The sequence below is a fragment of the Meles meles genome, chromosome 12 (genome assembly GCF_922984935.1).
Source record: "Meles meles chromosome 12, mMelMel3.1 paternal haplotype, whole genome shotgun sequence".
Classification (NCBI taxonomy): Eukaryota; Metazoa; Chordata; class Mammalia; order Carnivora; family Mustelidae; genus Meles; species Meles meles.
This window is the reverse complement of record NC_060077.1, coordinates 96,163,325-96,176,948: the sequence shown is the minus strand read 5'-3', so window position 1 is coordinate 96,176,948 and position 13,624 is coordinate 96,163,325. Positions and strand designations below refer to the sequence as shown.

Genomic DNA, 13,624 nt, shown 5'->3' with positions numbered 1-13,624 from the left:
AAAAAAATCTTTTTTTAAAAAGTTGCCGTACAGATTACCGATTTTGGCAGTCCCGAATTACTGGCCTTCTTTCCCATTGGAGTGGAATTCGAGTGTATGTTGATGTGACGTGTCCGCCTTTGGCTCAGGTCATGATCCCAGAGTCCTGAGATCAAGCCCCGCATCAGGCTCCCTGCTCAGCAAGAGCCTGCTTCTCCCTCTCCCTCTGCCCCTCCCCCTGCTTGTGCTCTCTCTGTCAAACAAATAAAATCTATTTTAAAAACTCCCAACATCGGAATTTACGAGGAGGCACAATTCAACCCACAGCAGAATCCGAAGGCTTGTGTTGAGAAAGGATACACTTGGGGAAGAAAGTGTCTTTTATTCTGGTTATAAAAGCAGCGCAATAAGATGATGATTCTGGGAGTCCTTTTGAATATGAAGAGTAAGAGTTGTTCCTCCTTCCTCTGTAGATGGTATCGCACGTGCTCAGGCAGGCGGCATCTTCTGTGGAAACCGCGGTCCTGCCGCACGTGCTGCTGGTGTCCTCCGCTCAGGCTTGCGTCTCTCCTGCCCCACAGCTCGGCGGTGGGTGGTGGTCGGGAACTTCCCAGGCACATCTCGTCCGTACAGGCTCTGCTGTGACAACTCCGTTTTCTCTCGGGTGAGGAGGCGCATCTGCTGCCCCGTGTGTGTCTCGGCGCCCGGGGGCTTCGGTGCGCGAAAGCCGCGGCCAGACTGACTGGCTGAGACACGAGTGCAGGCCAGCAAGTGCGCACGAGGCGCGCTTGAAGTGGATTCGAAACTCCAACCAGATGTACTGCATTGCTCCAGCCTTAGTTTTCCCACCTACGACATAGGGAGTGCAGTGCCCTGACAGATGAGGGGCGAGTGGAAAACTCATCGTGACCCCAAGCACCTGGCACGTAACAGACACTCCGTGTTCCACTTCTGCCGTTTCTCCGCGAGAGCAGCCGAGGATCCCATGACAAACTCACCGTTATTTGTCATCAAGGAAATGCAAGTCAAAACGCACAGATGCCACTTCCCACCCATCGGGGTGATGTGACTAGATCCAAGGGGTCTGGTTTTCTTTTTATAAGATTTTATTTATTTGACAGACAGAGATCACAAATAGAGAGGCAGGCAAAGACAGGAGGAAGCAGGCTCCCCGCTGAGCAGAGAGCCCGATGCGGGGCTCGATCCCAGGACCCTGAGATCATGACCTGAGCTGAAGGCAGAGACTTTAACCCACTGAGCCACCCAGGCGCCCCTAAAGGGTCTGATTATTACAAGAGTCAAGGACACAGAGAAACTGGATCACTCAGACCCTGCTGGGGGAGAGGAGTGCGGGCAACCCTTTGGAAAACGAGGCGTTAACTCGCATGTCCACCAGCTGCAGAATGGGTAAAGGGAATGTGGTCCGTCTGTACAATGCGATGTTACTTGGTGCTAAGACATGAAGTACTGATGTATGGTATGTTGAACCTTGAAAACATGAGGGTAAGTGAGAGACTAGGCACCACATGTCATATGATCCCCATTTTTATGAAATGCCCAGAATACGCAATTCATAGAGACAAAGTAGATCAGTGGTTGGGGGAGGGGGCAGAGGGAGGTGATAGCTGATGGGTATGGGGTTTCTTCCTGAGACAATGAAAACAGTCGAAGACTGGTGTGGTGGCACACATTCGTAGATATTCCAGAAACCACTGAATTGTGTTAATTGGTTAATTCTGTAGCATGTGAATTACATCTTCTTGATAAAGCTGTATTAGCTGCCAAAAAATACACAAAGAAAATTGCATCCCACATCTGTAAACTTACCCTGTAGTAGTGCTGTGAATGTGTTGTATTTATAAGTTTATGTCTTATTTTGTACCTACTGTCTACCTCAGCCTGAATTAAGTGATTTACAAGCAATTTTCTCAAATCCTTCCAACCACCTGCCAGTAACTAGTGTGCAGAGAAGGAAAGTAAAGGTTAGGTTGCGCAGAGTCCCATCTCATCCAGAGGGCGTGGCTTGAAGGCTGGATCTGTGCGGCTACTGGACCTGCCTCATTGCTGCCCGCGTTGCTTTATTCTAGTGGAAATTAACTAGTGCAGAAGGTGCACCGGTACCCCCGGTTCCCTGAGCACCGGATGATTTGTTTCTCATCCTCCTCAGGGCAGCTTGTGCAAAGTCCAGGAGTTAGTCTTGGCAGCTTACACAGAGGCAACAAGCCTAGAAGGTACAGCATGTATTCAGGGGGGAGTAAGTAATCAAGTACCCCGAGAAAACGGACACACTGGTTATTGCAGCATTACTGGAAACAGTCAAATGGAAAACAGAACTCAAAAGGGTTACCACACAGATGTCAGTGACAAGCAGAGCTACACACCAGCATAGACAACTGTCCCAAAACAGAGCCGCTAGGTATAGCAGGGCCCCACAGCATGACGCATCCACTTACAGCTTTCAGATATCCGAAACACAGCTCTGCAACACTGAAATAACCAGAAACCGCGTGTGTTTGCAGTACATTGTTCGGTGTGGGTCCCTGGGGTGGACCACCTCTTTCCTACCGTTGTGAGCAGAGAAGCAAGGCGTTGGGGTCACTGACGGAGTCAGAGCTACAACAACCCTAAAAACTGTGCCTGGATTTTAACAAAAACTGCTCTGGAGTTTGGTTCCTCGGGTGGCTCAGTTAAAATGCAGGACATCGAGGCACCTTGGGGGGCTCAGGGGGTGAAGCATCTGCCTTCAGCTCAGGTCATGATCCTGAGGGATCATGCAAGGATGGAGCCCTGCATCGGGCTCCCTGCTCAACAGGGAGTCTGCTTCTCCCTCTGCCTCTGCGTGCAGCTACCCCGTTTGTTCTCTCTCTCTCTCTCTGTGTCAAATAAATAAAAAGGAAACAAAATATAGGATGTGTCCATGGTCCTGATCCATTTCAGATCAGGTTTCTGATCTGAAAGTTGAGGTGCTAGTTCAGAAAGTCTGATATCTTGCAAATCAGAATGGGGAACTTTGGGAGAACTCACTTATATGGTTGCCATTTTGAATAGTTTTTCTTCATCTTTACTAATGGCTTTTAAAATACATCTGGTTTTAGTATTCTTTTGTAGCATTTTTACATTCATCTTCAAAAGCTATACAAGGAACACCAATGGTGTCTTAATGAGACTTGTACTGTCTTGCACACTGCGTTGGGGTGGCATCCCCTAGTCTCCCCAGCCACTGCTCTAACCCCATCCTCCAACTGGGCTTTGATTTTCTTGTTTAGTAGAGTAATTAAGCTCTCACACATCTCCATGGATAAAAAGCACCATATAAAGGATTGCAAAATTATTTTGAAACTCTAGCAATTCAATTATTAATTTATTTTAAAAAATTTTTGAGTAGCTCCTGGGCCCCAGGACTGAGCAAAATCAGTCTGGTTGCTTGCTGCCTTGTGAAGATAACCAAATGATCATATAAAAAATGAAATTATGACTGTGATAGTCAACAGCAGAGTGCCAGGAGATCACGTACCAAGTAGATCTGACCCAGATAGGGATTCAGGGAGAGACTCTCTGAGGAGATTATTTTAAAGCTGATGTCAGATATTAAAAAGCTATCTAAGTGGGTGTAAGGGTAATTGCATTCCAGAAGGGAACCTGCAGGAACAAAGGCCCATGGTGGGAGGGAGGCGGGCTCATCTGAGAACTGTGGTGGCTTAGGTGGAGTGGGCACAGGCCAGGTGGGACGCTTTGCCTTGGGAACCAGGTGTAACATGATCAGATCTTAGTTCTGAAATCTTTCTGTCCCCTTGGAAGAGCTAAAAGGGGATTGGGAAGAGAGTTGAAAGTCTATAGTGATAGGCAAGAGACTGTAAAGAACGGAAATTAAATTTAAATTTTGAACTTCTCACAACTGCTTCTAGAGGGGCTGACTGACAGATTTAGGCCTTTATTATTAAACTTGAGGTTTTCATAAGTTCCCTAATTTTGAGGTAAATAAGTTTTAAGTTACAAGTTTATGAATATAGCATTTGATATTGAATTCACAACATTTACTTAAGTATTCTGTGAGTAGATTGCTTGCTGCTAAATCATGTTTGTCTAGTTTATGTTTGACCAAGTTTAAGCACATGTAACTCCATCTACTACTTTCCCCCCTTTCCTTATGGAAGCATTTTGATTTCATTTAAATATATGTAACATGGAACTGGAAAATGCCAATCCTTTAGGAATATGTTAGGGCACTAGATGAGAAAAATATGCAGCCAAGAATATTATATCCAGCTAGGCTGTCACTTAAAGTAGAAGGAGAGAGAAAAACTTCCAGGACAAACAAAAACTAAAAGAATTTGCGATCACCAAACCAGCCCCACAAGAACTACTGAAAGGGGTCCTCTAAGCAAAGAGAGAGCCTAAAAGTAACATAGACCAGAAAGAAACAGAGACAATACACAGTAACCGTCACTTTACAGGCAATACAGTGTCACTAAATTCATATCTTTCGATAGTTACCCTGCACGTAAATGGCGTAAATGCCCCAATCAGAAGACACAGGGTATCAGATTGGATGAAAAACAAGACCCATCAAGGGACACCTGGGTGGCTCAGTGGATTAAGCCTCTGCCTTCAGCTCAGGTCATGATCTTAGGATCCTGGGATTGAGCCCCGCATTGGGCTCTCTGCTCAGCGGGGAGCCTGCTTCCCCCTCTCTCTCCTCCTGCCTCTCTGCCTACTTGTGATCTCTCTCTCTCTCTCTCTCTCTCTCTGTCAAATAAATAAATCTTAAAAAAAAAAAAGACCCATCGATATGCTGTGTGCAAGAGACTCTTTTTAGACTGAAAGATATCTCCAGCTTGAAAATGAGGGGAGTAGAAAGCAATTTATCATGCTAATGGACATCAAAAAAAAAAGCTGGGGTGCACCCGGGTGGCTCAGTTGTTAAGCTTTTGCCTTTGGCTCAAGTCATGATCCCAGGGCCGTGAGATTGAGCCCTGCATTGGGCTCCCTGCTCAGCGGGGTGCCTGCTTCTCCCTCTCTCTCCCCCTGCTTCTGTTCCCTCTCTTGCTGCGTCTCTCTCTGTCAAACAAATAAAATCTTAAAAAGAAAGAGAAAGCTGGGGTGGCAATCCTTCTATTAGACAAATTAGATTTTCAACCAAAGACTATAAAAAAAGATGGAGAAGGACACTATATCATAATTAAAGGGTCTATCCAACAAGAATGTCTAACAATTGTAAATATTTATGCCCCTAACATGGGAGGAGTCAATTATATAAGCCAACTAATAACAAAATCAAAGAAACACACTGACAATAATACAATAGTAGGGGACATTAACACACCCTTCACTGCAATGGACAGATCATCTAAGCTAAGGACCAAAAAGGAAAGAAGGGCTTTGAATGACACACTGGATCAGAGGGACCTCGCAGATACATTCAGAACATTCCATCCCAAAATACACATTCTTCTCTTCTGCACATGGAACATTCTCCAGATCACATCCTGGTTCCCAAATCAGGTCTGGTGCCAAAAGATTGGGATCATTCCCTGCATATTTTTAGACCACAGTGCTCTGAAGCTAGAACTCAGTCACAAGAGGAAAGTTGGAAAGAATCCAAATACATGGAGGCTAAAGAGCATCCTTCTAAAGAATGAATGGGTCGGGGCCCCTGGGTGGTTCAGTGGGTTAAGCCTCTGTGTTCAGCTCAGGTCATGATCTCAGGGTCCTGGGATTGAACCCCTCAGCAGGGGACGTGCTTCTTCCTCTCTTTGCCTGCCTCTCTGCCTACTTGTGATCTCTGTCTGTCAAATAAATAAATAAAATCTTTAAAAAAAATGGGTCAACCAGGAAACTAAAGAAGAATTGAAAAAATTAATGGAAACAAATGATAATGAAAACACAACGGTTCAAAATCTGTGGGATGCAGCAAAGGCAGTCCTGAGAAGAAAGTATATAGCGATACAAGCCTTTCTCAAGAAACAAGCAAGGTCTCAAGTACACAACCTAACCCTACACCTAAAAGAGTTGGAGAAAGAACAGCAAAGAAAGCCAACCCCAACAGGAGAAGAGAAATAAAGATCAGAGCAGAAATCAATGAAATAGAAACTGAAAGAACAATAGAACAGATCAACGAAACTAGGAGCTAGTTCTTTGAAAGAATTAATAAGATTGATAAAATCCTGGCCAGACTTATCAAGAAAGAAAGGACCTAAAGTAATAAAATCATGAATGAAAGGGGAGAGATCACAACCAACACCAAAGAAATACAAACAATTACACGAACATTTTATGAGCAACTATATGCCAACAAATTAAGTAATCTGGAAGAAATGGATGCATTCCTAGAGACCTGTAAACTACCAAAACTGAACCAGAAAGAACTAGAAAACCTGAATGGAGCCATAACCAACAAGAAAATTGAAGCAGTCATCAAAAATCTTCCAAGAAACAAGAGCCCAGGGCCAGATGACTTCCCAGGGGAATTCTACCAAACGTTTAAAGAAGAATTAATACCTATTCTTCTGAAACTGTTCCAAAAAATAGAAACGGAAGGAAAATTTCCACACTCATTTTATGAGGCCAGCATTACCTTGATCCCCAAACCAGAAAAAGACCCATCAAAAAGGAAAGTTACAGACCAATATCCCTGATGTACATGGATGCAAAAATTCTCACGAAAATACTAGCCAGTGGGATCCAACAGTACATTAAAAGGACTATTCACCACAACCAAGTGGGATTTATTCCAGGGCTGCAAGTTTGGTTCAACATCTGCAAATCAATCAATGTGATACAATACATTAATAAAGAACAAGAACAATAGGATCCTTTCAATAGATGCAGAAAAAGTATCTGACAAATTACAGTATCATTTTTTGATCAAAACTCTTCACAGTGCAGGGAAAGAGGAAACATACCTCAATATCATCAAAGCCATCTATGAAAAACCCACCATGAATATCACTCTCAATGGGGAAAAACTGAGAGCTTTTCTCCTAAGGTCAGGAACATGGCAGGAATATCCACTATCACCACTGCTATTCAACATAGTACTAGAAGTCCTAGCTTCGGCAATCAGACAACAAAAAGAAATAAAAGCATCCAAATGGGCAGAGAAGAAGTCAAACTCTGACTCTTTGTAGATGATACGATACTGTGGAAAACCCAAAAGACTCCACTCCAAATCTGCTAGAATTCATACAGGAATTCAGTAAAGTGGCAGGATTTAAAATCAATGCATTGAAATCAGTTGCATTTCTATACACCAACAGCAAGACAGAAGAAAGAGTAAGGAGTTGATCCCATTTACAATGGCACCCAAAACCATAAGATACCTAGGAAAAAACCTAACCAAAGAGGCAAAGAATCTGTACTCGGAAAACTAGAGAATATTCATGAAAGAAATTGAGGAAAATACAAAGAAATGAAAAACCATTCCATGCTCATGGATGGGAAGAATAAATGTTGTTAAAATGTCTAATGTACCTAGAGCAATGTGAACATTTAATGCAATCCCTATCAAAATACCATCAATTTTTTTCCCACAGAAATGGAACATATAATCCTAAAATATGTAGGGAACCAAAAACGACCCCGAATAGCCAGACGCATGTTGATAAAGAAAAGCAAAGCTGGGAGCATCACAATTGTGGACTTCGAGCTCTATGACAAAACTGTCATCATCAAGACAGTACGGTACTGGCACAAAAACAGACACACAGATCAGTGGAACAGACTAGAGAGCCCAGAAATGGATCCTCAACTCTATGGGCAACTAATCTTCAACAAATCAGGAAAGAATGTCCAATGGAAAAAAGACAGTCTCTTCAACAAATGGTGTTGGGAAAATTGGACAGCCACATGCACAAGAATGAAACTGGACCATTTCCTGACACCATACACAAAAATAGACTCAAAATGAATGCGAGACCTCAATGTGAGAAAGGAATCCATCAAAATCCTTGAGGAGAACACAGGCAGCAACCTCTTCGTCCTCAGCCGCAGCAACTTCTTCCTAGAAACATCGCTTTTTGCACAAAAAGGCAGAGACTTTAACCCACCAAGCCACCCAGGTGCCCTTAATTTTTTTTTTTTTTTAAGAATTTTTATAAGGGCACCTGAGTGGCTCGGTGGGTTGGGCCTCTGCCTTCAGCTCAGGTCATGGTCTCCGGGTCCTGGGATCGAGCCCTACGTTGGGCTCTCTGCTCTGCGGGGAGCCTGCTTCCTCCTCTCCCTCTGCCTGCCTCTCTGCCTGCTTGTGATCTCTCTCTTTCTCTCTCTCTCTCTGTCAAATAAATAAAATCTTAAAAAAAAAGATTTTAAAAATTTATTTGACAGAGCACAAACGGGGAGCAGTAGAGGGAGAAGGAGAAGCAGGCTCCCCGCCGAGGAGCCTGGGATCATGACCTGAGCTGAAGGCAGATGCTTAACCGACTGAGCCACCCAGGGACCCTGAAAAAGAACTACTTCCAAAAAATGATTGAGAAGCTGGTGTTGTTTGCATAGTTACCACCTGTCAACCCCTTTTTAGATAATCATAGCTCTATTTTACTTTGGCTTAGAGAGGCAAATCACAATTACTTGATTGTCTCTGTATTACCTACAGAGTGCGCTGAAGTGCGCCTCCTTCCCCTGGGTAACTCCCCTCCAGGAGCAGGGCGGGCGAGGCCAGCGGAGCTCCCTGACAAGCTGTTCTCGTGGGTTGGGTTGGGTCTGGAGAACACAGCCGTCCGAATCTGTTTGGACTGGACAGATTAAAATGAGTCTTCCCAAACACCGGGGAGTGGAAAAGCTGTGTTGGAATGCAGTTACTTAAAAACCATCTCAATCAGAAAACAGCTTATGACGCTTTTTAAAAAGATCTATATAGAACTTAATTCAGGAAGAAACATTGACCTAATGTAGCTTATGCTTTTCTCCCATGATTTATAAATACAAGGTGTGTATTGAAAAAATTTACAACCATCTTTGTTAATCATTTTCTGAATTATGTTCTTACTGGATTGTTTGTTCTTTTAATCTTCCTTTTTATTAGAATGAATTTTTTTTAATATTTTATTGATTTGACAGAGAGAGAGAGAAAGAGAGAGATCACAAGCAGGCAGAGAGGCAGGCAGAGGGAGAGGAGGAAGCAGGCTCCCTGCGGAGCAGAGAGCCCGATGCAGGGCTCGATCCCAGGACCCTGAGATCATGACCCGAGCCGAAGGCAGAGGCTTTAACCCACTGAGCCACCCAGGCGCCCCTAGAATGAATTTTTTTAAAAAAGATTTTATTTATTTATTTGACAGACAGAGATCACAAGTAGACAGAGAGGCAGCCAGAGAGAGAGGAGGAAGCAGGCTCCCCGCTGAGCAGAGAGCCCGATGCGGGGCTCCATCCCAGGACCCCGGGATCATGACCCGAGCCAAAAGCAGAGGTTTTAACCCACTGAGCCACTCAGGCGCCCCTATTAGAATGAATTTTTAAATTCATTAGTAAAAGTCAGAACTCATGCAAATTATTGTCCAGTTAGATAAACAGGGAGCCGAAGCTTTCAAGAAAAATACCTTAATTTCCTATAATCATTAAAGGATTTGTGGATGAGAAAAATTCAGTGTATAGAAGAACATACATATACATGTTAAATGCTTTTCCTTTTCCACCGGTGGAGTCAGTGCGGGTTCACAACGGAAGGTGAGGAAACAGCGTGTACTCCTGAAAATACAAAACACTGCTTCTCATCGGTGTCCCGCCGCTGTGACCGACCCTCCCAGGCAGCCCGCACAGAACCCCCGTGAGGTACACTGTGTCTCTGCATGGAATTAACTGCATGAAAGGGGCCATGGTGTCGTGCAATGGGGACACTGACAAACTGAGAACGTCTCCGACATTTTGGGTTCACGACTCTGCCTCCTCCCATCACCCCTCCCCAGGACAGCAACACGGGTTTCAGAGGTGTGCAGAGTCCCCCCAGGCCCCCAGCACAAGCCCTCTGTGAACCCTGACCTAGTGCAACCAGCAGACCCAGATTTACCCAAACATCTCTATTTAGGTCTTCCTGTTGGTCTCAGCAGCAGGACTTGGGAACAAACTTGGGTGTCTGACCTCTCAGGCCGCCAGCGCCTCCAACAGGGAGGTTTCCACATCTACTCAATCATTTAACTTGGTGCCTAATGGTTCGTGGTTTTGACTAAATTTAAAACAGCAGCTGGATCTAGGTGACGAAGGGAAGGACCCGCTTCCTGGGCCGCCGCCCCCAGCCTGCAGCGGGCGGTGTCCTCACGCCCTGTCCTACCACCAACTCAGCCCCACGGGAGAAGGGCTTGGCTGGGAGGCTGGGGGGCCAGATGCACCCTGAGCGCACCCGCACACTGAGCGCCCCCGGCAGTGTTTTGCAGCCCTGGGCAGCAGGGCACAGCCTTGGGTTACCGTTTTCCCCAGAAAACAGACACAGGTATTTCTAAGTCACTGGGAGGTGAACCGGCCCTGCTTTAGCAGGTACAGTATGGCCCGTTTGCCAGCTGATTGAGGGTAACAGTTGTAACAGAAAATGGGAAACCCAAGGCACCTTAACTATTCAAAATTGGCTTAATTAATCAGAATATTTCGGAAACAAAATATGGGTCAGTATCTTCATAAAATAAGGCTGTGTCTGTCCCCATGTCACATGGACATAAATCCAGTCTGAGCCCTGAAGTCAAGCACGTGTTTGGATCTGCAGGATTAAGTGCGACGTTTCACTGGAAAAGAAACGTTTGCATTGTGGGGGCCGGCGTGGGACCCTCAGGAACCACCATGAAACTGAGGGCTCAATGCACACGCATTTTCTTTAAATGGCCATAGAAATATATTGTCCCAACAGAAACTACTAGTTCTACGCCCCAACCTCTGCTCCGTCCTATCGTGTGCTCTGAGCAGTAGCAGGGAAGAGTACTGTAATAAAAGCCAACTGCTAAGTAATAGAGCCTGTCACTCAAAAATACACTTTTTAAGGAATTATGACGAGGAGCATTCCAGTTGGTCTGTTTAGAAAAGAGCACTTGTAAATGTCTTTTATTATTCCTGAAGATTTTCTATGTAGGATAAATGCAGTAATCCCCACAGTGAACAAATATGGGATCGTATTTTTCAAGATGAAAGCAATCAGAAGATAATGCAAAGGCAAACATATTTACGTTCCTGACGATGGCCTGACCATTTGTTCTTTAACAGAATCTTCGATCCCAGCTTGCATCATTAGGTCACTGACACTCTTCTGTAAATCCTCAATGCGATTTCCCATTTCTTCCAGTACAACGTCAAGGAGAATTCAAACCACACCTGCTCATCAGGGCTACTGATGCACCTTTTAAAGCAAGGGAATCACCTCTGGGTCAGTGCAAATTAACCATTTCCCTGAGGGTTTCACAGTGTGTCTTTACCCTTCGAAATGTGAGTTCGGTTCTGAAAACTTGGCTCCCTTTGTGTGGACACAGATTCAGACACATGAGATGGTCCTGTAGGTTTAACTATGTTTTAACCAAACTCTAATGAGTTTGTATATATAATGGAAACTAATTCTGTTTAAAACCAACTTTCCTACAGTTTAATTTTACTGTTTAAGGATATTTTTTCCCTAGAGAACCCATCTACAGAATCAGAAGTTCAAGTAAATGGTTCCATATGCAAATACTTCACATATAATTTCTAACGAATGACCTTAATATTATAAAGTGATCTCTAGCTCCCCAAGTCTTAGGGCAGAAGATACCATTATCTAGGTTTGCTTGAAGTGGAAACAAACTTTGTATCCTAATTCTGTTTGAATTCACGTCTGAAAGCAGTAAGCTGACATTCCGTATTATGTGTGCAAGTTTCTGACTGGTGGAGTACAAATGTCATTCAGATTTATTTAGGGCTTGGTGGAAAAGCCCCTTTTCCATTGCGTTGTGTCCTTGTGTTTTATCATTGTCATAGAAGATGCCCTGTTTTGCTGGTCAGGCAGGAAGAAATTACCTGTGAGTGGTGATGGCTAATCAGGATACCAGGGAGAGGCGCAAATGTAAACACCAGGAAACGTGGGTCAGTTATCCACTAGTAGCAGACAAAAGCTGTTCCACGATAACTTTAGAGTTCAAAAGCATCACGGTATTTGTTACAAGATAGAAAAGGATATTTCTGAGGGTTAGTGTTGCAGCCAGAGCTTGAAAATGTTCCTGAAGTTCCTGAAATAGATGTTCTGCCTGGAAAAATGAACCGGAACACGGACTGCATCTCGACGTCTGAATTAAAGTAGATCTACCGCCTGCCTTCTCTAAAGGCATTTGCCCTCGATGGAGGACATTGTAGCGTCCTGGAGTAGAATCGTCCTCCGATAGTTGGGTTCTGACACGGTGCCCAGGACTTTGGGCTCGGGAAAACCTGTGCGGACCGGCCGGGACGAGCAGCGCCCAGCGCGAAGCAAGGCCAAGCGACCTGCCCTGCTCCCACCCCGCGAGAGCTGCCTCGGGCGCCGCAACCTGGGCGGGCGGCGGGGACGCGGGAGAACGTCCCCAGGAGCGCGGCGGCGGCGGCCGGACGGAGCACCTGCCGCGGCCTCCCTGGCCCGTGTCCACCGGCCGCAGAGGCGCGGGTGCGGTGACCGGGGCGAGCCCCAGGCCTGCGGGCTCCGGTGCGGGGCGCGCGCGAGCTCCGCGCGGGGACGGGAAGGCCCGGGGGCCCGTCTGGACTCCGCACCCGCCTTCCCTGCGGCCGGGCTCGTCCTTCCTGGCGGGTCGGGAGCGGAGGACCAGCCCCGGCCGTCAGCCTGGCGTCCCGGCGGGAAGGGGTGCGGCGCGACAGGCTCGCAGGGGCGGGTGGGGGGGGCCGCCCGAGGAAGCCCCGCCCCGCCCACCCAGGACGCGCCGTCAGTCCCGCGCGGGGCGGGTGCGGGGCACGCGGAGGAGGGAAGGGAGGGACCCCGCTCACCGCGTGGCCCAGCGCGTCCCCGCCGGGGGTTTTGGGTCCCCGCGCGTCCATGTCCAGGGGGTCCCAGTGTCCCCGTGGGTCCAGGGGGCCGGGTGCGTCCCCGCGGCGGGCAGGGCTGCCTGGGCGGCCGGTCGCCAGCTGCTCAGGCTGCGGAGGTGGGGGGACCTGGAGGAGCCCGATGTGGGAGGCCGCGCAGCCGCTCGGGTCCCCAGAAGGGAATTCGGGGCGGGCGCGGGGACAGGCAAACCAAACGGAGGCGGGGGAGGTGCGGGCTCCTGCAGGCCGGGGAGGGAGGGGCCGCCCTGTGCAGGGAGGGGCTGTGCACCTGCTCGGCCGGGCGGCCGGGCCTTCTGGAAGACAGTGCAAGGGCGCGTCCCCTGGTGCAGGCGGTCGGCCACGCGGGGCCGCTGTGCGCCCTGGGCACTGCTGACACCCTGGCCTGCTGACCTGGGCGGGGCAGGCCTTGCTCCCCCTGCCCAGGACTGTTTGCTTTGTTTTCATGCATCAGAGATGAAAGAGGAAGCCGAGGGAGCTCCATCTCATTACTATGGTAAAATGCACACAGCATCAACTTTACCATCTGAACCGGTCCCACGGGGGTCTGACTGAGGGTCCGACTGCGGTCCGACTGGGGTCTGGTGGGGCGGCCCTGAGCACATCCAGGTCGTAGGGTTGTGCCATGGTCCGCACCACCCGCCTGCAGGACCCCTTCATCTCCGCGGAGTGGAACTCGGCC

The 13,624-nt window shown here is 47.2% G+C and overlaps 1 protein-coding gene across 1 annotated transcript; it reads right to left on the bottom strand.

The window, feature by feature from the left end:
* Window positions 1-9,527: 9,527 nt before the first annotated feature.
* HSBP1L1 (heat shock factor binding protein 1 like 1) lies at window positions 9,528-13,082 on the bottom strand. Its single transcript, XM_046024374.1, has 4 exons — window positions 12,889-13,082; window positions 12,098-12,164; window positions 11,118-11,232; window positions 9,528-9,657 (listed from the first exon to the last, which is right to left on the bottom strand). The coding sequence occupies exons 1-4, from the start codon at window positions 12,937-12,939 to the stop codon at window positions 9,528-9,530; spliced, it is 363 nt and encodes a 120-aa protein (XP_045880330.1). The 5' UTR covers window positions 12,940-13,082.
* Window positions 13,083-13,624: the final 542 nt, after the last annotated feature.